Source organism: Oreochromis niloticus, linkage group LG7, assembly GCF_001858045.2.
Source record: "Oreochromis niloticus isolate F11D_XX linkage group LG7, O_niloticus_UMD_NMBU, whole genome shotgun sequence".
Classification (NCBI taxonomy): domain Eukaryota; kingdom Metazoa; phylum Chordata; class Actinopteri; order Cichliformes; family Cichlidae; genus Oreochromis; species Oreochromis niloticus.
In genome coordinates, this window is record NC_031972.2 from 43,403,617 (window position 1) to 43,427,511 (window position 23,895).

Genomic DNA, 23,895 nt, shown 5'->3' on the forward strand with positions numbered 1-23,895 from the left:
CGGTAGAAGGCGTGGTCAGGAAGTGACATGTCCGCGTCCTTATACGGAGGTTCCTCGCCTTTCTCCGGTGACTTGTAGGTTAAATTAGTTTATCTTTTTCGTCTCAAAGTTTCGTCATTTTTTGCCGGGACAGCGCCCTGCGGAGCTCAGCATGGGCACCGTCCATGCCAGGGTAAGCAAAACTCCGCTAAACGTGCGAACTGGGACTTTGACCTCCGTGTCTGTGTTTAAGTGAGTTATCTGACAGAGCGGCTGCTGGAGTGAGAGGCCCTCTGCACTGTAATTCAACAAGATACAAACAAGGCTCAGGCATTCAGCTCACTACACAGAGACTGGATTAATCCAGGCCACAAGTTGTAGTTTTTTATTAACCACGGTAAAATGCTAAGAAGCTATTCCAACTGTGTGTTTTAGACTCATAGCATGCTAGTGGTGTCTTTTCTTTTGCTGCAGTTTGAAAGGCTTTCGTGTGCTTAATGAACATAAGTGAGGGTTTTTTTGCACTGCTGTACCTATTATATTATGTATTTATCTGGTACAGGGCTGTGGGTATGGGTTTATTAATAAATGGGTCATATTTGAATAGGGTAACGAAGTGTCCCAGTTTGTGTGGGACTGCACAACATTTTTGTCCCTTGTCACCCACATATTCAGGCAATGTCTCACATGTTTGATCTATGATACCATATCTTTAAAACTGAGACTTCTTGTCAGCATTGGTGATGTGCCCCACACAAACATGCTGTTTACCCAATAAACAGTTTATTGAGATGTGAACTGTGGAGTTAAAAATATAACTACATACTTACAATAATGTTATTTTTTTGTTAAAGATGTGAAATTTATTGTGAAAATGAAGTATAGCCATAAATCAAATGTAGTTTTACTAATGGCAGGACTGGGAAGTTGGACTCACATCCAGGGCCTGAGAGATGCGGTTTACTGACATGCTTTAATAAGTTATAATAACAACAAAATGGTAATCTTTTTGCATTAACTATTTCAACTATTTACATCCAATTCAGTTGTAAGTAGTTTAAATAGTTTGGTTGCCAAACTTGCTCTTTTTCTATGTTATCCAAATAATCACATCTTCCTTGTTTGTGTTATTCAGCTATTGGGCTGTTTTGATTTTTTTCCTCTGAATTTTGGAAATGATGGAGAACATTTTTTTAAATTAATTAATTAGTTAATTATTATAACTCCCTTTATGAAACCTTTTAGAAGTATTTCCACAGACCTGACCTCAGTGTCCCCAACAGTATAAAAGAGCCCCAAGCCTGAATCACCCTGTAAAAAAATTAATTAAATTCTATGCACATATTCACATATATGCACAATTAATTTCACAGTCCTTTTTGTTTGTTCAGTAAAACATTCTCTGAAGTAATTATATATCCAATTGTCCAATTATCCAATATATCCATTTTACTTTGTCCTGCAGAGCCTAGACCCTCTGCCCATGCATGGGCCAGAGTTAGGAGTTCAAGCTGATGACATTGATGCTCCGGAGATGGAGCAAGAGCCGAAGCAAGAAGTTCTTGAAAATAAAGATGTAAGATTTATTCTGTGCCAGATTGTAAATGGGACGTACTCTGATTACCACTGTCAAATTGCCATACCTGTCTTTACACTATAATTACACTCTGCTTGCTAACTCTTAAAAAATGTGTTTTCTTGCCAATATCATTATTTTAATATTATTTAGAATTATATATATATAAATTACAATTAGCCAATTTATGTAAATAATAACATTTTTGTAAGTACATACAAATATATAAATAAATGTGTATTTTTTTCTCTTATAATTTTTTTGTGCTTCTGGCTTCTCTGTTTTTCAGGTTGTGGTTCAACGAGTGCATATAGACGGGCTTGGAAGAACCAAGGAGGACCTGCTGACTTATGAAATCTCAGATGTTTTCCAGGCAAAGAACTTGATTGATGTAGGTACATGTTAATTTGTGTGAAATGATTGTTTCCTGTTCAGCTTATGCTTGTGAGTAGTTGTAACACATGGTTCAATCTGTTGTGCAGGTTATGCGAAAGTCCCATGAAGCCCGACAGAAACTTCTGCGTCTCGGGATCTTCAGAAAAGTTGAAGTTGTTATCGACACCTCACGAGGTACTGGCAGTCACTGTGTGGTCTTCAAAAATGTCTTTGTAATGATTACATATCAGACATATTACAATTAAGTCTTTATGTCAAACATATAAGAAGAAATGAAAGAAAGCCAACCTATTCACGTGATGAAAAATGTTGACCATGGAAGTGCTTGTTCATTCATATCTCTATTTAACTCATATTTCTTTTTGTTAAAGAGTCTAATATATACATGCACACAAGCTGTAAATATGAATAGTTCTGACACTAAATTTTGACCATTGCAATCAAGTGTGGAGTTTAAGTATTTAACATCCTGCCTCATACTTCTTTGTAAGTGTTTTTTAATATATTCTTTTAACTGATTAACACACAGATTTTGTGCATCTGTTCAAATTCTTCTCCACACAGATTTACTCCATAGACAGCTATTCACATGCTCTTCTTTGTTGTCCACACATAAAACTAAAAGTTATGACTGTCCAATTGCAGGCTTATTCATGTGAGATATAGTGGCAAGAAAAAGTAACTGAACCTTTTTGAAATGCTGTATTTATGAATACATGTGTCTTAAAATATGGCCAGCCCATTTTCTGAGTCACAGTAATGTATAAACACAAGTTATTTTGACTAATAGCAGACAAGTGATCTTACTGTTCAGACTGAATACATTATTCAAGCTCATTTTTAGGTCATGGACCATATACATGCCAATTTGATCTCAAGTGGGCTGGAGAAATAAAACCAATGCATGATAACTACATAATTAAAAAAAAAAATTTCCTCCAATTTTCCCCTTTCTGTAAATGCAAAATAAGTATATTCTTAGAACATATAATCTCATCATATTTAAAGCAAAGTAAAAGACACCCTAGTCCCTAAAATCTGTGCAAAAAGAGGATATTATTTCTTGTTAATTTGTTTTTCATTTTAGCAATTAGCACTCCATCTACAGAACAGATGATGAACACCCTAAGATATTGTTGCTTCTCTTTCAAAAAAGAATGTGAATACCAAGACTACTGACATCTATAGTGGCAACTAGAGTTAGCAAAACTTGAGTCCATGAAGTGAAACAACATTGGTCTGAGGTCTCTAGTTTTAGCTAAAGGCTTAAATGAGTTATAGAAGCTGGTTAATGTGCCAATGCATGTCTCTACCATATGAAGGTTGCTGTGTCTACAGCGGCACACAGCAGAAAAAGCTGTTACTCTCTTAAAAAGCAAATTGTTGGACTTCTGCAGTTTGCTCACACACAGTCCACATCAGTTTATACAAGTAGTTAATACGAAAACTAGGTAACTAGAAAGAACTCGAATACTTCCTTACTGGTACTGCACTGATGTCATTGCTTCTGAGTAAATGTATAGCAGTTAGATATTTTGATTTTCTTTCTCTTCAGGGGAGGATGCTCTTCCTAATGGCCTTGATGTGACCTTTGAGGTCACAGAGCTGAGACGTATGACAGGCAGCTACAACACCATGGTTGGAAACAATGAAGGCAGTATGGTTAGTGCCAAAAAGGGCTTATGTCATCTTCCACTCTCTGAAAGTAATGCAGTGTTGTACATTTTTCTCTGTATGTGTTTATGCAGCTGTTTAGTTAAATGTGTTTTGAATATTATAAATATTAGGGAAATGCTGATCAGTTTGTTGATTCTCCTTCATTTCAGGTACTGGGCCTGAAGTTACCCAATGTATTGGGTCGGGCAGAAAAACTGACATTCCAGTTCTCCTATGGTACCAAAGAGACATCATACGGTCTGTCTGTCTTCAAACCCCAACCAGGAAACTTTGAACGCAAGTAAGCTATGAAAATGATGTGCACATAGGTATTGCCTGTATTGAGTCACCCAATATTAATGTAGCAACAAGTTAAACAGTAGAATTTTAATTTTTTTAGTCTAGAAAATTAAAACTTTTAAAATGTACTAAATCATAATATTATACATGTTTCTCTACCCTGTTGGCATGAGTACTTGTTCTTTTGCTATAAGTAACCTCACTATGCTGTTGACATTGAGGATTAAGTAGGTAAATGTTTGAGCACTCTTTACCATAACTGTCAGTAGGTGTATTTTGTAATTGCAAAGAAATTCTAGCATTATTGTACTGATGTTTTCCTCTCTTCATATCATTTTCAGTATCACTTTGAACGCCTACAAAGTCACAGGTCAGTTTCCATGGAGTTCATTGAGGGAGACGGATCGAGGCATATCTGCAGAACTCAGCGTAAATACCTGCCTATTTATGTTTTGTATAACTAAACCTATTTAAACTGGAACATTCATGAACACGGTTTTAATGAATTAACACATTTTAGTAATATTTTTAATAGATGAGTTTAAGAAAAATACCAGAAAGTATAAAAATGTTTTAAGTACCATAAAGTTCATTTCTGAGTTGCAGTTTTTCTCCAAAGACATAGTTTGGACAACAAACATGTTGCCTCTAGCATTTCATATACCTTTATTTAATCATTATTCTTTATTACTTGTAAGGAAACTGCTATGTTATACATGTAGACATAAAAAAAAATGAATGTAGCTTCTGGAAAGTCAAGCAAATTCTGAAGAGCCATAAACCTGATCACCAGCAGCAGGCACCTCCTCTGCTTGCCAAAAGCAGTTTGATTGTATAGAAGTGGAAAATGGATCATTTGGCTTACTCCGTAAACAATTTCCTGGTAAGTTTAAAGACTAGGTCACATGTTTGAAGTCTTTTCAACAAGACTTTGATTTTGTACATTACAGCCGCTATTAACTGCTTTAGGCTGTGCCGTCGTCGTGTGATTGACAGTCGTTACCATTTCAGACGCCATTGTTCTTTTGTTTTTCAATCAGATCCACCCATCGTTCGTTTCATCCACTTCCTAAACAATCAGGAATCAACCGTGAAAATGCTTTCACAATAGGGCCTCACTAATCGATCGCTGATATCAAAGTGGCCTTCTCTTATGTATAGACTGTGGTTATACAGAGTTGAATTCTATACAAACAAAAGTTATTAACTGACATCTGATTATCAATTTACCACCCATAGTTCCCTGTGTGGAAGACCAGCCAAACCCTGAAGTGGGAAGGAGTATGGAGAGAGCTTGGCTGTCTGGCCCGCACTGCATCCTTTTCTATACGGGAGGAGAGCGGCCATTCTCTGAAGTCCTCACTCTCGGTAGTTGTTTGTTTGTTTTTTGTTTTTAAATTAAAATTTATTTGATTTACAATGAGGTTTAAAATCCCTGCATATTTTCATGAGCTTATCTGTCAGACAATTCATGCAAACCTGTTCTTTAGTATCACGTTAAATGCTTATTTTGAAAAATGGAAAAAGCCCGAATCTTCTCAAAGGCTCTGTAAAAATAAACCTGCAAATATGATGTTTTGAATTTCAGCATGCTATGGTGATTGACACCAGAAACTCCTCCATCCTTCCCAGGAAGGGTGGTCTGTTGAAGATCCATCAGGTTTGTTGTTTACCGCTAAATTGGATCTATTTTAAATGCTATGTAGAAGGTTAGTGACTATTATCATACACAAGTTTGACATTTTGTTTGGTGGTTGCGTAGGAACTTGCTGGTTACACTGGGGGAGATGCCAGTTTCTTAAAGGAAGACTTTGAGATCCAGCTCAACAAAACACTCTTCTGGGACTCAGTGAGATTTTTCATTTTACATTTCAGTCAGTTGCCACAAAATCTTCCCTAAAATTAGCCTGTTATAAAGGCTGTTATGCTGATTAGATAGCTTTACTAGCCAACTCATTGACTATTTATGGTTAATGATTATTGATGTGCAATAATAAGGTAATGAAAAAATAGCCTGTTAACAGCTGGCCTCTTTTTGCTGATTCAACTTGACTAAACACTGAATTTTTCCCTCAGGTCCTTTCTGCCTCATTGTGGGGTGGTTTGCTTCTACCCATTGGTGATAAGCCAACAAGTATAGCAGACAGGTAAAAACTCACAGCACACTGGCATTATTAACCAGAGGTTTGATTGTCCTAGAGCTTTGTAAATTAGACTGTTGAAAGTGATGTTGCTGTCCATATTTGTCTACATAAACAGCTATAGGGGTTAGCATTTAAATCTTTAAAAGATCACTTTTAAAATGGGAAACTTGGGCAGCTTCTGGAGTTACAAATAGCATATTTTTTTCTAATTCAAAGCAGATTTATCTGACTCCCTTAATGACTGTCTGACTCTGGTGTGGCTCAAAATTTGAAACTATCTGGTCTTATTCCTAAAACCATCCATCAATCCTTTTCTTCCACTTATCCAATTCAGGGTTGCGGGTGGGCTGGAGCCTTTTCCGATTGCTATAGGGAAAGACATATAAAGTTCAGTTTAATATAAATTTTTTGTGTGTTTTGTACTTTTTTGATATTCTAGGTTCTATCTTGGCGGCCCCACCAGTATGGGCCCACAGAGTGAAGGTGAGGCATTACCTCAGATAAGCTGCTTGGTAACAGAATGAAGTTTGATGATTAATTGAAAGGTTATGTGCTGGCTTTACTGGTATGGCAGGCGACTACCTGGGGGGAGAAGCCTACTGGGCTGGAGGCCTCCACCTCTACACCCCTCTACCCTTCAGACCAGGCATGGGAGGCTTTGGTGACCTCTTCCGAACCCACTTCTTCCTCAATGCTGGGAACCTTTGTAACCTCAACTATGGTGAGCTTTTAAAACAGTTGAGCACCTGTTATTTAATCATGCTAGATCTTGGTCAGACCTTGAGATTTGTGACTGAACTTTTTAATTCAGTTTGGCTCACTTTGAACTTGGTTAATGTGCAATAACACTAAGTGTAATTTTGTTTTCTGACAACATAGTGTTTTTTATTCTGTTGTATATAGTATCTTATTCTATTATATATCTTATCTTATCTTATCTCTCTCTTAAACTTATTTCTATCAAGAGCAGATTGGGATTTTATGTTGTTAGGACAAGTATTACTCAGATTATGAATACATGCATTTGCCTATATGGTTGAGTTCATATGTACATTTTTGCTCAGGTGAGGGTCCACAAGCACATTTGAAGAAACTGGCTGAATGTATACGTTGGTCATATGGACTGGGCATTGTGCTGCGCTTGGGGAACATTGCCAGGCTTGAGCTGAATTACTGCATTCCCATGGGAGTCCAGAGTGGAGACAGGTAATGCTAATTACATCAGCTAGTCTAAGATAAGCTGATTGGGACTTTACGGTTTCTTTAAAGACATATTAGGCCAATAGAATTGCTGTAAATAGATGATGAATGATGAATTTTAGTCTGAAAAGAGCAACACAGTCTAACTGACAACAATCAAATTAAGTATAGTGGTGGTTTCTTTAACGTCACTAATTAATTTACTGTACATTACAGATCTGTTTAAATGTGACACTAAAGAACTTATCACTCTAAGTTTGGCAAGTATGAAACAGTGTCAGAACATTGCTATAGGAAAATTAAGAAATGGATTACTTAAAAAAATTCTGTATGACATTGCAGTTGTAATGATGTGCAACAGAAATAAGATAATAAGTGTCTTTCAACTACATTTCAATGATTCTTTATTGTCTTTGCAGGATATGTGACGGGGTCCAGTTTGGAGCGGGAATCAGATTCTTATGAAACTGCATTTCTTTCCTGCCAGATAATTGCTTGTACAGAATTGTTGCAACCAGTTTAGTTCAATAAAACTATTTGCACTGACTTTCTGTTGTGATCTCTGTTTTTTTTTTCCTTTTTTTCTTATCATTACATTAGTGAGAGCTGACCCTGAGTATGCCACAAAACTGGTTACGGATGGACAAAGAAAGCTCTATGAACCTGGGTCTTTATTTCCAAAGACTAAATTAAGACCTGTAACTTTGCCATGTGGTCATATACAAATACATGCTACAAACTGATGGGCATTCAGCCTTAAACCACTGCCTCCTTCCTTTTGTGCAACTAGAACTTTTGTGTGGCTGATTAGAAATATTTTTTTTTTAAAAGAAACATAAATGTGTAAGTATATGCCTATACAAGCAGTGTAAAACAAAAAAATATTTATATATAAGGGGCATTACACCCAAAAAAAATAGTATTACGTTACCCGTACTTATTAGTTAAGGTATTACCTGTTTATGCTAGGTTTAGGTCCACAGACCACACCTCTTCTTAACATGAGTAGTTTGTGCGCATCGATTTGGCGCACACTCATGTCACGTGCCTGCTGGCGCTATGCGATTGGCCAAACCCGCGCATGCGCTGTACTCGGTATTCCGTAGCTTTTTTAGCCAGCACGCCAGAGAGTAGCGCGAAGAAGACAGGCAGTAGGGGGTATTCATTCACGGAATTCTCGAAATTTCATCTTTCCGTCCTGTTTCCTGACAAGATAACTCTCCACATTACGGCGTTGTTTGTTTCGCAGTCGTCCGACGCGGAGCAAAAGCAACCTGCGACGGGTTTTACTTTGTGGATTTTTCAGAGGTCTTATCTGTGAGCAGCAGTCACTTGAAATCACGCTGATGGCGGTCACAATTGAGGATCTCTATCGTAGCTACGGGATCCTTGCTGATGCCAAGGACAACCTCAGTCAGGTAAATAAACGTCGCCTAGTATGTTTTAAACTGAACATAGTTCTGTTACCTTGCAGCAGTGTATTGTTTTACTTTCAACGTTGCTAACTTTTCTGGTTTACATAACATTTGTTTGTGTGTGCTAAGCTAACTGTAGCTAGTTATAGTAATGACCGGGCTAATGTTAATAGCTTCGCCGTGGCGATCCATAAGCCAAACCAAGTTTACTACTACATTCATTATTTTTAAGTTGAAGTTTAAACTTTTCCACTCGCAAAATACTTTAGGCCACAAATGGGAAGTGGCTATAGTTTGATTCAGATTTCACCGCGATCTATCTCATTTAGGATGTTATACTATACGTGTTCATTTGTTGTGATCTACAGAAACAATGATAAATCTCAGCTAAATGAAAGCGTTATTAAAGACTCATTGTGTAATGTAGACTGTAATGTACCATCATTTTGCAGCACAAGGATGCCTACCAGGTAATCGTGGATGGTGTGAAGGGTGGCCCCAAGGAGAAGCGTCTGGCAGCACAGTTTATTCCCAAGTTCTTCAGCAGCTTTCCTGAACTTGCAGATGCAGCTATTAATGCCCAACTAGATCTCTGTGAAGATGAGGATGTTTCGGTGAGTATTAACTAACACATGTAGCCATGAACCTAAATACCGTCAACAGTAGCTGCAAATTTTGATTTGTCTGTTTCCAGATTGATATTGGACGTCTTTCAGGGATTGAATGTGTTCACAGTATTAATTTTTATTTCTCTTTCTGTGTACTTTTCATTGACCAGATCCGACGACAGGCCATCAAAGAGCTCCCGCGCTTTGCAACTGGTGACAACATCCCCAGAGTTGCAGATATTCTCACCCAGCTTCTTCAGACAGGTAACAATTTTTCACAAAAGCTACTCATACCCCAACAGTATTGTTGATCTCTGCTAATGTTTGTTGACGTTTTTGTGCTTCCAGATGATACGGCAGAGTTTAACCAAGTGAATGCAGCACTTATTTCTATCTTCAAGATGGATGCCAGGGGTAAGTTTCTTTTTCCCCTGGGGCAAAACTGAAATGTAGCTAGGCCTGTTTTAATTATTAAAACTGACTTTTTTTGTTGTTGTTTATTTTGTTTGTTTAGTGTGAATAAAATAATGTTAACCTATCACAGCCATGGTTCCAAAGAAGTAAAATGAATTTTGGATATTATGTCACTTGAGCAAAAGTTTTTAATAGAATGACCCTTTAAATTTTTACAACATAAACACAGAAACAAGCCTGACACAAAGTAGCAGGTCAACATCAAGAGCTGCAATGGGGATAAAGCCTTTTGTATAAAATTCTTATTCTGTACAAATCTTTGCAACCCTGCTTGATCAGTCAGTCTCACTCAAATCACATTCAATTACATCTTGAGAGCCAGCACAATGGGCTCAATTACACTCAGGATCAGGTCGATTATCCATCTCATATAGCTTATAAGCCTGGGATATTGGAGTGCAAACATTTACCTGAGAATATATTTATATATTCACACTATATTTGTGCATGATATCATGCTGTGACACATGTGTTACCTGTTTATTCAGAGAGGACACTCCATATATATCACAATATTTTTAAATTGTTTTTTCTTTTTGTCATTCAGGAACCCTTGGGGGACTCTTCTCTCAGATCCTGCAGGGAGAGGATATAGTGAGAGAAAGGGCCATCAAGTTTCTATCAACTAAACTGAAGACCCTGCCAGAGGATGTCATGACAAAGGAGGTGGAGGAGTACGTCTTTGCCGAAACAAAGAAGGTTTGTAGATTAACGAGTGATCGTTCAGGTGTAAGTTTCTCTGTGCCTGAATGTAACACGGGTAATTTACATGAGAAGACACATGGCTGTCCGGACTAGGGGTGTGTATAGAGTACTGATTGTTTTGGGTGTGGCTGATAGTTTTGCCTTTGTTTTGTTAATTAATGACATTGACTAGTGAACCTGTGATGTGAATCACTCAACTCTTGTTTAATCCATTTAAGTGCAGTTGTTTAGGGTATGACCTTAAAAAGCAGAGGTGAGTTTCTCTCACTTGCCTATGGGCTACTTTCATTGAAACTGAGCTATCCTTAGTGGTCCTTTGTTGGGGGAAATCTGAAATTTTTTTAATGTTGACACTAAAGCTGTCCAGGAGGTATTGGACCATACATTTAGCATTGCAAAAAAAATCTTTGTTGACCAAGTTTTGGTTGGCTGCAGGAACAAAAACCGACAAGTTGCAAAAAGTCACAAATGAACATTTTTGCATAACACATCCAAGATAAGAACACATTCTGAGCAGTTGTTTGTCTTCTTTGCAGGTGATGGAGGATGTGACAGGAGAGGAGTTTGTGCTGTTGATGCGTGTAGTGTCGGGTCTACGGGTACTGCAGACTGTAAATGGGAGGCAGCAGCTGGTGGAGCTGGTGGTGGAGCAAGCTTTCCTGGAGCAGGCCCTCAACCCAGCTGACCCCGACACTGTGGACCGCCTGCTGCAGTGCACACGCCAGGCCCTACCGCTGTTCTCTGTAAGTAACTTATGCACTTTAAAGCAGAGGTGTTTAAAATCAGATCATTTCATTATAAGAAGCTTTTGTTTTATCGGTCTATTCAGTTAAAACTTTTACTTTGAGTTATGTTACTTTATATAATTAGTCATTTTTTTGTTTTTGTTTTTTTTTCCTGTCTCTCTTTTGTCTCTTGTAGAAAAATGTCCATTCCACACGTTTTGTAACCTACTTCTGTGAACACGTCCTGCCAAACCTCAGCACCCTGACAAGTCCTGTGGCTGAGTTGGACATTCAGTTGGAAGTGAGTACCTTTTTAAACTGTAAATGAGTGATCCTGAAGTGAGTTTAAAATGTAATGCTGGTTAGTGTGTCACGCTCACTCTTATGTAGTTGTATACGGTTGTTTATTGTCAGTATTAACTTGTAAGAGGAAATCAACCTGCTTAGTGTCCCTCTCTGAGATCTCTAAAGATGAGAGCACCTAATATGCAAATTGATGGCACTATGTTGAGTACAACATAAACTTCCTCAGCCACATTCAGATCACACCCTCTCAGACTTTTCTGGTGGAAAACCTGTAATTCTACCCAAAACATTCTGCTGGTGCTTTGCCAGTAGCGGTGCACACAAAGCAAGTAGACTGGCATGACAAATATGGTGACTGGTGTGAGGTCAAGATTCATAACATTTGACATTTGGTGAGTGGTTGTAGTAGTAAACAAAGGCAGCATGACAGCCACCTGTTAGGGGTGTTAGCCAAATGCATGTTGCTAATGGGTCGTTAGTCTGCACCATGTAACAGTGCTTCTCATTAGCAATGCATATTACATATTACTGAGATCTGCTAATCTCTCTCTCTCTCTCTGTCTCTGTGTAGGTGCTAAAGCTGCTGGCTGAGATGAGTCCGTTCTGTGGAGATATGGAAAAGCTGGAGGCCAACCTCAACATGCTGTTTACCAAGCTGCTGGTAAGACTTGTCCTGTTTTACTTGGACTGAATAAGGAATACATGGAAATGCACCAGAATCATCCAAATCCACCAGTAGTTTCCCTCAGATTCTGAAACATTGTTATTTATTTTATTTTATTTCAGTTTTTTCATCTTTACTGCTAAGTAAAGATGTACTAAAGAGGGCATCCTGGGCTTTCCATTGATATTGCATGTGTTTGGGTGGCCTCTTTAAGCACTAAAGAGGAAGGAAATCACAAAAAAGTGGGAAAATTATTTTTTCTCCTTGGTTCTTAGGAGGATATGGTCTGTTTTAGGGATGTCAAAGTACCAAATATTTAGTCATCAGTACCAGTACCAATAGAATTAAACCATTCTCAATACCAAGTTAAATATATATATAAAAAAGGAATGACCTTCCCATGTACTTAAAAAGAAACTCCTTTTTATTAAAAAGTTGTCTGAAAACACTGACATGCTGGCAGATCATTTGTTTGAAACGTTACTGTAATATTTTGTTGACCGAAATGTTTGGATGTTTGCCAAATACCCCACTAATGTTACATTCACATTATGTTAGCATGTGTCATATTTTGCCACCACTGCTTCATGTCTGAATCAACACCCTGTTTGCTTTTTTCCTAAAATTCTCACTTATCTCAGACTGAGTAAAATTTATGAATTTCACCACTGTACAGATCTCAGCTGCAATAATGGATACATACATGTACATCATTAGTTGTTGTTTTAACAGATAAATGTTTCCAGTGTCTGAATAGGGATCAGTCTAACATTGTATTCATTTATTTCAAGTCACCATAAAAGTTTGAAGTTCTCAGACAAATGCTGCGCTAATCCAAATAATATTTTCATTATTTTTTATGCTTTTTTGTTTATTTAGGAGTTTATGCCGCTGCCACCAGAAGAAGTGGAGAATGGTGAGAATTCGGCAAGCGAGGAACCCAAACTACAGTTCAGCTATGTAGAGTGTCTCTTGTACAGCTTTCACCAGCTGGGCAAGAAGCTGCCAGACTTCCTTCTTGACAAAGTGGACGCTGAGCGCCTGAAAGACTTCAAGATCAGGTGAGGGATGAACTCAGTTTGTTGATAAAATCAAATGGTTTACACAAATTGTGAATTTTAGCAAGTCTGTTGTGTTTGATGTAGATCATCAGCACACTTTTGACTAAATTAATAGAGTCACTATTAATTTAAATGTACTTTCTGTTTGACAGGTTACAGTATTTTGCCAGAGGCCTGCAAGTTTACATCAGACAGCTGCGAGTAGCACTGCAAGGAAAGACGGGAGATGCTCTAAAGACTGAAGAGGTAATATCTGTCAGCTGACATGTAATTGTTTAATAAACTAGGAACTAGTTAACTAAGCAATCAATGACAGCTCAGAAAGGGGGAATTTTGTTCTTTCAACAGCCCTGCTGTAAAGTATCATTGACTAAGTTGTGTTTATGTAATCAGAACAAGATCAAAGTGGTGGCCCTCAAGATCACAAACAACATCAACGTCCTCATCAAGGTAAGGCGTTCATCATGAAACACAGAGTGGCCAGAAAAGAAAAGAGCCTGTCTAATTTAATAAACCACACTAGGTTTCTTATATTTTGTGGTCAGTTAATAAACCAGATGAATAAAATGTAATTTGCTGATTGCTGTGTTCTGTCTTCTAATTGTTTGGGTTTGTTGTTTGTTTTTCATTGCAGGATCTCTTCCACAACCCTCCATCATACAAGAGCACAGTCACTCTGTCCTGGAAACCTGTACAGAAGGCAGAGGCTGTAGCGTAAGTCAGCTCCTCCTTCTTGTTAATGCTACTTCTAGTCAGAGATGTTAGAAATACTTGTAGTGTAGCAGTGAGGCTTCATGTGTGGAATCTGAATTGAAGCTTCATATACCTTTCTTCTTGTTTTTAGGCCTAAGCGCCCATCAACAGAGGAGATGGGATCAGGAGGCAGCACAAAAAAACAGATCTCTCCTCAGTCCCGGAGGGACGCGCGACAGATCTACAATCCTCCCAGTGGCAAGTACAGCGCCTCCATTGGAAACTTTAACTATGGTGAGTGTTTGGTGGCACTTTGGGGTTTTTACACTGTTGTGTCACATGTTGAAATTATTTATTTTATGTCACACAGCAAGAGGAAACAAATAGAATTTCCTTTCTGTATCTGGAATCTGCAGTATAACTTTGGATAACTGCCCATATCTTCACTTCATGGTTGATTACACTAACTTGACTTTGGGTTAATCTTGGAACCCTTAACTTGAGTGGAATTCACGTGTGGGTCATTTTGTGGACATCTTTGGCTAGTGAAGAATTACTAGTGTGCAACTTACCCAGACAGTCCTCCAAAACAAAACTGTGTGTAGCCCCATGATATTGATTATACACTACTACTCGGAGAAAGTATACAGTTAAAAGATACACTGCATCTGAACTTCATGTAGCCAAAGACTGCTCAGTGACAGTGCTTAGTACTGCTCTGACTACAGTGTAATGTAAGCCAGAACATTTCCACCACCAAATATCCTGCCCTTTGTCTACAGATACTGACACTACTATACAAATAAGTTCACAGTACATTGACACATAAATATCAGTTTAGGTATCAATGTTGGGCAACGACCCACAACTCTCCATCAGCTCATTGCCACACTCATGTTAAGACATTTTTACAACCTGATTGAAGTCCAATATGACACTAACCTACTTGTTTTCGACATTTTTCACTCTAGAGCAGCGTGGTGGCTTCAGAGGAGGCCGAGGAAGAGGTTTCGGAGGCAGAGGCAACAGGAGCCGAGGTCGGATCTACTGAGGCGTGCGGACACACAAACGCAGAGTACATATTGCTCATAGAACTGCATCACATCAGGATTTTTTCCACACAAACACGGACTATTTTTCATCTACTTAACTTTTTTTTTTAATGGTTTCCACCCTTTACTTTCACTTGTATGGAGGATTTTTATTTGCTTTGTTTCGGGAGGGGGAGGGGAATTCTGCCTTCAGAATATCAGAAAACAGACTTTTGTACTTGCCACTTCAGCATTTACTTCCTGTATTCTTCTCATGTGTGATCATAAAAAAATGTAAATGTGTTTTTTGCCCCTCGAGTTTTAAACATTATTCTGTGTATTTTTGTGGAACAAAAGACTGCCAAGTTGTAACCGATAAATATTTTTGTCAGATTGTAGTAGAAAAAGATGATGATCCTCTTGTTTTGCAACATATTAATGAATGCTTTTTGTTTCTGTTTTATTTAATCTTGGTTTTCTTTTTTTATTTGAGTTTAATTTCAATTGGCTGATTGTGCTACTTTGTATGAATCAATGAAGCAGTTTCATTGGATTTTTATGATAAACTTGTATGGAAGTATGAACTATAAGTTTTTGTTGTATTTGTTGTCAGATTGCAAATTTGGTATCGCATCAGGATAACACAGAACACCTCCACCCTAAATCTTCAGATTTTTATCAGAGCAAAACTTGAATCAAAGTTTGAAACCTTTTCCAAGCTTGTTGAATTCTCCTCCTTCCATTCTTTCTGCCCCACCACCTTTTCACTCACAAACCTGTTCATCCCATTTGGCATTTCCACCCTCCTGTCTTTCCTTTTCCCTTTTTCTGTTGGCTCTCACATAAATCCGTACCAAACCAGAGTGAAGACGGGATAAATTTAGCCCACGATTTCTGGCATCTACAAATAGAATACACACGAGTACCTTCTCCCCTGTCTATATGACTGCATCAGTCTTCCCCTCCCCAATCTGGTAAGTGTGTGTGTGTGTGTTTGTGTCTCAGAGCTTTGAAGAAGAAAAGGGTAGAATTTGGCTCTCAGTAATAGAAAGGAATATAAATAGTTGCTGCCTTGTTTAAACACAGACTTTATTTAAACACCCAGGTGGTGGAGGATGTGCTTCTTTTAGGCACATTGAGACATGCACACATTTTCCATGCACGCAGGCGTCATAATAATAAGAAGGGGCAATTTGTGCATTTTTAGCTTTACATTTTTAGTCTCAGGGTCAACTACAGTAACTTTGGTTTACAGTTCAACATAATAACTTAGCCTTTTCTGGTGCTTGATATAGCCCCAGTTCATCTGTGTGTTTGTGCTTGAAGCGAGTTGTGACTTTGCTTTTGCCCAAATACTTCACCTTATAATTTGGAACTTTGGTCACCATTGATATGACTGCCTTTCCTGCACAACTTGTGCTTGTGATAAGATTAAGGAATATTATTCCTTGAATATAATTGAAACTGGTGTTTTAGTACATGTTATTTTTCAACACACATTTAACCATCTCCCTCGAGTCAGTTGTTTGGATTCACAGTTCAGTGACTGAATTTTTGAGGATAAAGGGTTTTGTACGTTGTTCTATTTGTAATTGAAGCAACACACGAAGCAAGCCGTACTGGATGACCTCATTCCATCTCTAAAGCAAACCTAACTTTGTGCATGGCTGTCGTGATTTCTAATCTCTAGATAGATTTGACCATGTATTTATTTGTTTAATCTTGCTTCTTGTAGTTTAATAGTAACTTTAAAGCAAGTCCTAAAATGTGTTCGGGAAAAAAACCCGTTCAAAACTTGTTCTAATAAAGATTCAAGACACAAACACATGCACACGGAGTAAGCTCTCAGTGGGCGCTACAGGTCCTCATGTGAAAACACGTGTGCTGTGTGTGTAGGTGGATGTTTTGAAGCAGTGGGGGCGCTCAAACTCTCAATTTTTCTGAATCGTCTGTGGCAGCTTTTTACAGTGAGAAAATCAAATCGTCCGAACGGTTAAAAACAAGAAAATGTAAGCCTACAGGTTGAGTGAGGTGCGCAACACAACATTCAGGTTGTCTCACTGCTTGAAATGCGATCCAAGTATAAGGTGAAGGAACATTTAAATTACACTGAAAGAATGATCCAGCATTCAAAAGTGATGATTATATAAATGTGGCATCTTTTAATATGTTCTTTCTGGTTGCTTTACTGCAGCACAGCTGCTGCAGGAAAAAATAAGCGTTAAATACAAACCAGACCTGTCCACAGGTTGTCTCTTGTCTTTGCAGAGTTTCCCCCCTAGAGGGCGACCCAGGCCAGGGTTTTCCTCCCAAACGTTGCCAGATCTATTTTTATTCCACCGAACGAGTCACTTAAACCTTCCACGGTGTCTTTTTTGTCTCTCTTTGTATTGCTGCTCGTGTTCAGGCGCATGGAGGAACACTGAGATCCGGGCAAAGAAAATAATAATATTACTAAATCACTCACCACCACCCTGCTCCCCCCAGAAGCATCGCCCCCTTTGTCATGACTGAAGATGAATTATTTACCACCCGGTCTGTTTGTGTCGGTCACTGCTCGCCATGTACAGTGCTGGTGTACTCTAGAAAACTGCTAATGGTCCACGATTACCAACTGCTTGCCATATGTGCAAAATAACCGACATAAATGTCTGTGATATAATGGCTAGTACATTTTCGTCGTAATGTACATTTTCTTCCTTTCTTTATTTCATTATTTTTTTTTCTTGAAAAAAGATATTTACACTAAATACAGTCTGGTTGTTTCTGTTTGCTCTTACTGTACCGTTTTTGTCTTTATGTAGCGTTTATGGTCTAAGTTTATGTCTATGGTAAGCCGTTGGGGCAGAGTTTGGTTGGGGACAGTAGGGGGTGCTATGAGACCAAGAAAAACCCTACCTTCATTGATCGTGACCAGGTATTTCCCAAACCAGCCTGCCAGCCGCCAGCCAGCAAATGCCTGGCACATGCGTTTTGTGTGGCACGCACGCACACACGCACGCACACAGACACCAACGACGGAGCTGAAAATAATCAAGTGGTGGAGGAGGAGTGGGCGGCAGCAGCGGGAGAAGAAGCGAAGACGACCCTCAGAGAGAAAGAGAGAGGGAAGGAGCGACTGTACGAACCCATGTGAGAGTAGAAGTAAAGGTAAATCAACAGTCTTGAAGCTCTCGGTGGAACTCGATGGGTTTCCTCACTTTATTAACAACCTTTGAGAGGGGGTGTTGTTGGTGGGGTGATCAAGTAAGGCCTTCATACCTCAACGGAGCTGAGACCAAATCTACACCTGTCATGAATGGGTGTGTGTTGGCAAACATACTGCAGTTAAGCTTCTTCCGTGTATTTTATTGTTTACTGCCATGAGCATATATATGACTTTGTGTATTGTGCACATTTAATGGTTGCAGTTCTGACAGATGTACACGGTTTTGTCGTGGCACCTTGTATCATGACTTTTAACATGCTCCGTGTTTGTCCTCCAAGCTCCACTTTTGTACACTATACAATGCAGAATTGTGATTGACTGCAGTGGAATTTTGTTTGTGATTATTTTTTCAGAAGTGCATGCATGAAAAAACAGAATTTAAAGTTTGAGTATAAACTGCAGCAGCTGCCTCTGAAGTTAAGGAACAGACATGAGGGAGAGCAGTAGACAGCAACAGGAAGACTGCTTCTTGGAAGTAAAGCAGTTTATTAGGTTTTTTTCTCTATCTATTCTAATATTCAAGTGTCCCCTCTATACCCAACAGCACGAAAAGCCTCATGTGGACTCTAAATTTAATTTATAGGGGTGCTGTTTAAATACAGAAGCTAGAATGAGAATAAGAGTGAAGGGGATTTTTGCGGGGGGTAAGAACATTAAGACATTAAGAATGACCAACCAAAGGTATCCATGAGAAATCCACTAAAGTAATAAACTTAAGTGCTCCAGAATTTTGGCATCAAGCTTCATTACTAACTCTTTAATGTAAAGAAATGTCCACCACAGATGACCTTTCCTGGATTTTCACCCTTCCCTGCCATCATGAATGTCTGTGTGATTCAAGAGCCTAACAAGAGCTGTCCAAGGTGCTGAAGCTCTCTGGGCGTAGATGGAGCCTGAAGAAGTTGTCTTCGATGCTGAAAACACAATGTGTAAGATTTACCTCAAACTGCACCTAAAAGAAGCTTTGCTTGCAGCAACTTTTTTTTAATTTATTCAATCATTTTTGCTCCGTGACAGCAGATTTTGACTAAATTGTCGTAGAACTGCTCGAATTTAGAGGACAAAATTATGTGTCTTTTCGAAGTGTAGAAGGTGTGAGTTTAACAACAGTGTGCTCATCCAGAAAAAAAGTGTAGTTTGATTCTTTCAGCTGTCACCTGCAGACTACACTTTCTTTGCTGTTGCCTTTTTTTTCAATCACACATCATATTTTTCTTCTTAAATCTTAAATCTTTTATCTCATCGCCCTTTATTATTGGAATCGTGACAGCCTTAACTGCAGCGTCCCTGAATTAATAAGGTGTCAGTGGCAGAAAGCACGCCGGAATGTGCGTGCAAAAATAAATCACTTGTGAGAAGGGAACTTTTTCTTCCCTTTAGAAAAAAAGCCCGCACCGTCCGCCCCCTCATGTACAATGCTGGGAATAGTAACAGCACTGTGAGGCTGGGCTAAATATAGCAGCCAGTGAGTGTTAACATGTCAACTTCAGCAGGAGTGCAGAGAAGCGGCTGCTGCACGTGTGACCGCTGTGGATGTACACAGTTTCGCTATAAATACTAACTCGCCTTTCTCTCCGCTGCCGTGTTTTAGACACACGCCAAGCCCGGGGAGGGTTTATATGTGTGTGTACGCGAAGGCGCGCTTTAATCCAGTAGGTCGCAAAAGACAAACGCAAATGGCCAAAGAGGCAAGGATGGCTTGCCTCTTTTGGGCAATCAAGAGAACCTTTAGACCCTATAAACACTATAACCAAGAAGCACGCATGAAATATTTTTAGACAAGAGAATGGCTTATACGCCTCACAATAGAGCCAAAGTCGTGCTTTAGGATGTAAAAGAGGGGGATACATCGATTTCCATGTTTCTCGTTTTTGGGCCCTTAGACACCCCCCCCCCCCCCCCCCAAGAAAAAAAAAATATCACGCCGTAAAGCGATAAAATGAAGTGCATCATCTGCAGCTAGGAATTTGCTTGCACTATCCCGTTAATGAAGGATGTGTTTGAAAATATGCTTTCTGAATCTGTGTGTGTAAGGGTGGTGGGGGCATGAGGAGTTTATCACGAGCTCCTTTCAGAAAAAAAAAAGGTAGTCAGAAAAAAGACCCCCCCTCCCTCGCAAAACCCCCCAAAAAACAACAGCAACAAAAAAACTTATGAGTTCTTCTCAATCGAAGAGACTTGTGCAGCAAACCGTGTATTTATTTGTGATGGAAGGAGATTTAAAACTCCACCCCCCCCCCCCCCCCCCCCCCAAACCCACCACCACCACCACCCAACTACGTTACGTAATCTAGCATGTGAATGTCAAGAGACAGAGCGGCTCGTGTAGAGACAGAGACAGAGAGAAAGGAAGAGAGAGAGAGTATTGGTCTATGCGTACAGCTCCCAAAACCCATACCCAGGGAACACTATGTGCTCTGTAGTCCCGTGAGACTTAATATGTAAGACACTCCTCGACCCCCGACCCCATCCCCCCACACGCGCACGGTCATGCGTGTGCACGTGGACACGACCTGGAGATTCCAACGGCACGGAAAGTATACCAACTAGAAATGACAGCAGGTTTCTTCAGCGTTAAAGTCATTTGTCTGTCCATTCACAGACTCCGCGGGAAGAATTGTGTGAATGAGTGAGCGGGAATGGGATGAATGAATGAAATGAGTGAATGAAGAGCAGCGACAAAGAAGAATAAAAAGAACTAGGGGGCGCGCTTAGCTTCTGTCCCTTTCAATGGCTTCTCTCTCTCTCTCTCTCTCTCTCTCTCTCTCTCTCTCTCTCTCTCTCTTTCTCGCTCCCCCCTCTCTCCTTTTCCTCCTGCAGAGGGAAGTGCGCCTGCACGGACCATAACCAAGCATGGAAAACAAACACATACAGTACACACACGACCGATGCTAAGGATGCCTAGCGTTATGTGTGTGTGTTTGTGGTGGTGGTGTGTGTGTGTGTGACAGAGAGAGAGAGAGTGAGAGTGTGGGAGGGGGGTGTTCTATAAATAGCACTATAACTCTGCTTCCATTGACATCATTTAGGCAGGAGAGATGGAAAAATAAATAGGTGGCAGGGAGGGGAGGGGAGCAGAGGGTGCAGGGTTCCTTAATCTGGGCTTGAAATTCAAACAAAACCTGGCCAGCCATCCCTGTGTACACACTCTCAACAAAAAAAATGGTTCTACACAGTAAACATGGAAATGCATCTTCTGGTCAAGACTCTTCTTTGATTTTGGGCTTCATTAAGTTTTTGAATGAATCATTAGAACCAGAAACTTGAACTGCCGTCACCCAAATGTTACATGGATTATATGCTACCAATCATCTGCTTGGACCTGGCAAAATAAATAAATAAATTGCAATATATATATATATTTTTAGATCCTTATTTATATCTTAATTTCACTTCAAATTCATACTCTTTTATACATTGTCTTCATTGTTTATTTATGTTTTGGGCATTTTTTTTAGACAGACCTATATCAAGCAGTCTTTCTATATTTGTGATGGTTGCAGTGCCTAAAGCATTGGTCTCACTAAGAATCTTTTGTAGCCCTCTTTTTTTTCCATGTGCATGCTTGCTTTCATCTCCAGGGCCCAATAGTAAACATCAGATCAAAACACCGACTGTTTCCTAGAGAGACTGCAGCCCCCAAGTTGAAATGGAAAGCCACGAGGCGATTGGGAGGCGACATCAAACAAATTAAAAGGACCTGTGTGTATACAATGGATACACAGCCATATACACACATAAGATCCAAGTGGAAAAGATGTGGGGCCATCACACACCCAAAGCTGATGTTTTTGGAAGGTATTATTGTTGACATGCCCTAAAAGGGGACAAGGTGGAGGGTTGAAGCTTTATAGGCTACAGTGAGAGAGCGGTATTTTCATTTTGCTCAAGACTAACATTTCCTCTCAAACAGCCTGAGTCGTGTGTTTATGTTATTATGGAGGAGGAAAGGACAGCACACTGTTTTTTCCATGATTGGAGTGTCTTAGTCACACCCAGGATCACTCTCTGTCTTTCTATCACTGTCGTCAGCCTTGGCACTGACCCCTGAGTGCTGCGTGACTTCCACTGGTGCTGATGACGTCTTCTGTGATACATTTCTCCCCATGTGGGTTCCCCAACATGTCCTGTGATTACACATATCTGAGCCCCACATCCTGTACCTGTGACAATACTTCTTTCCATGTTGTTTCATTTTTTCATTTCTTATTGGATAATGAAAGGAAACATTTCATGCACACAGAGGTTGGAGGTTAGGTGCAGCTACAGAACCTCCAGAGCAAAGATTCTTAAGGACACTTAAGATGACCTATGTTTGCTTGATAAACCATCAATCTGCAGTTTCTTTTTGGTAGTAACTTAAGCTGCTTAATGACACATTCACGAATTTAGGTGAAGAAAATCTTTCTTCCCTGTTGAAGATCACATACTTCACCTTCCTCCTCCCAAATAGCACTTACACCCTTTTTTTAGGATATTTGGCACACAATTCTCACAGGATGAACCTAAGAATTGTAGTGTTAAATGGTTACAGTGTTTGAATTGTGTGCTTCTCAGTTCAAGATGATGAATCATAAGGTCTAATTCAGTTGTGATAGTGAAGTATTTTAGCCATGGTCTCTTGGTTTGCCTCTTTTTCTACCTCTTGTCACCACATTTTCTCTCATTCATTTTTTCCTTCTCTTTCATGCTGACTTACTGAAGGCTGCGTGAATGGCAGAACAACCTTTCAGAGGAGACATGAGTCTAAAAATTCTTAAACATCATCTGTTTGCATTTGTGTGCTTTATCATGTGTCATTGACGCAAAAGTTGGCAATTACTTTTGATATCCTTACTGTTGTATAATGACAACAAAGATAGCAGCTTGTTGTCAAAACTTACTGGAATTTCTACTGATGCTTAATGGAAATGTTGTTTTTGGACCCTGTACTGGTTAAAATGTCCCACTGAAAACAGGACAGTACCCTTTACAGATCCAGCATCTTAAAGGATCTGTTAAGTGCTGACATTAACAAGTGTCCTGTGGTTGCAGGCATACATTAAGAATTTAAGCCAAAGTTAAAACAGTGAAAACAATCAGTCTTATTTTAAAAGGAGTTGCCTAATTACATTGCTAAGCATCCCAACAGGCTGTAAAATTATTGTTAGTGAGACCTGTTTGTCTCTCTCTCCATCTGTCTTTCTGCATGGTGTTCCGTCCCTTGACCTCAAGAGCTGCAGGTTAAATGGGGAAAAGGTTGTCGACATAGTCAGCTTGAGGCTGGAGGATATATTTAGACTGGAAAGACCAGAGGAAGGCAGGGAGAGACAGACAGGCAACAAGGAGGGAGAAATTCATTTTGACCCACTTTCTGAAGCTGTTACTACCTGTATATCTTCTGAATCATTTGTATTTGAATCAGTGTTCTCCTTATTTGTGCTGTAATATATCCATGCCTATTTGTGTATTTGCGGCAACAGTGGCTAATAAGGGTATATGAAATTCAGTTTGAATTAGAGTTCATTTTTTGTGTCTCTCCCTCCCCACTGTTTAGCACTCAGACATGAGGTGCCGGGTCTAGCGCTCAGCCCCAGTCATGGTGGTGAATGGGGGTAAAAATCTTCGAATAAAACATGCTGGCACATCTCATCCACACCTACCCACCAACCCCCACCCCAAACGCCCCAACCCCAAACACTCATAAGCCCCACCCCTCTCTTCTTGCCAGCTGAATTAATCTGATACTATTTTTGAAAGACAGTGTTTCTAAGG

The 23,895-nt window shown here is 39.5% G+C and overlaps 2 protein-coding genes across 2 annotated transcripts; both read left to right on the plus strand.

Moving 5' to 3' along the window:
• The first annotated feature begins 6 nt into the window (after positions 1 to 6).
• Positions 7 to 7,798, plus strand: samm50 (SAMM50 sorting and assembly machinery component). The gene is made up of 15 exons (XM_025908660.1): positions 7 to 172; positions 1,445 to 1,555; positions 1,845 to 1,946; positions 2,038 to 2,125; positions 3,507 to 3,613; positions 3,778 to 3,908; positions 4,249 to 4,336; positions 5,147 to 5,275; positions 5,496 to 5,567; positions 5,670 to 5,756; positions 5,984 to 6,054; positions 6,491 to 6,534; positions 6,626 to 6,772; positions 7,116 to 7,257; positions 7,671 to 7,798. Exons 1-15 carry the CDS (start codon positions 152 to 154, stop codon positions 7,714 to 7,716), a joined length of 1,386 nt encoding a protein of 461 aa, XP_025764445.1. The 5' UTR covers positions 7 to 151; the 3' UTR covers positions 7,717 to 7,798.
• A 542-nt stretch (positions 7,799 to 8,340) lies between these two features.
• Positions 8,341 to 15,517, plus strand: api5 (apoptosis inhibitor 5). The gene is made up of 14 exons (XM_003455424.5): positions 8,341 to 8,669; positions 9,119 to 9,280; positions 9,445 to 9,538; positions 9,623 to 9,688; positions 10,296 to 10,447; positions 10,990 to 11,196; positions 11,375 to 11,479; positions 12,056 to 12,145; positions 13,028 to 13,209; positions 13,362 to 13,455; positions 13,603 to 13,659; positions 13,844 to 13,923; positions 14,054 to 14,196; positions 14,874 to 15,517. Exons 1-14 carry the CDS (start codon positions 8,598 to 8,600, stop codon positions 14,951 to 14,953), a joined length of 1,584 nt encoding a protein of 527 aa, XP_003455472.1. The 5' UTR covers positions 8,341 to 8,597; the 3' UTR covers positions 14,954 to 15,517.
• The last annotated feature ends 8,378 nt before the right edge of the window (positions 15,518 to 23,895 follow it).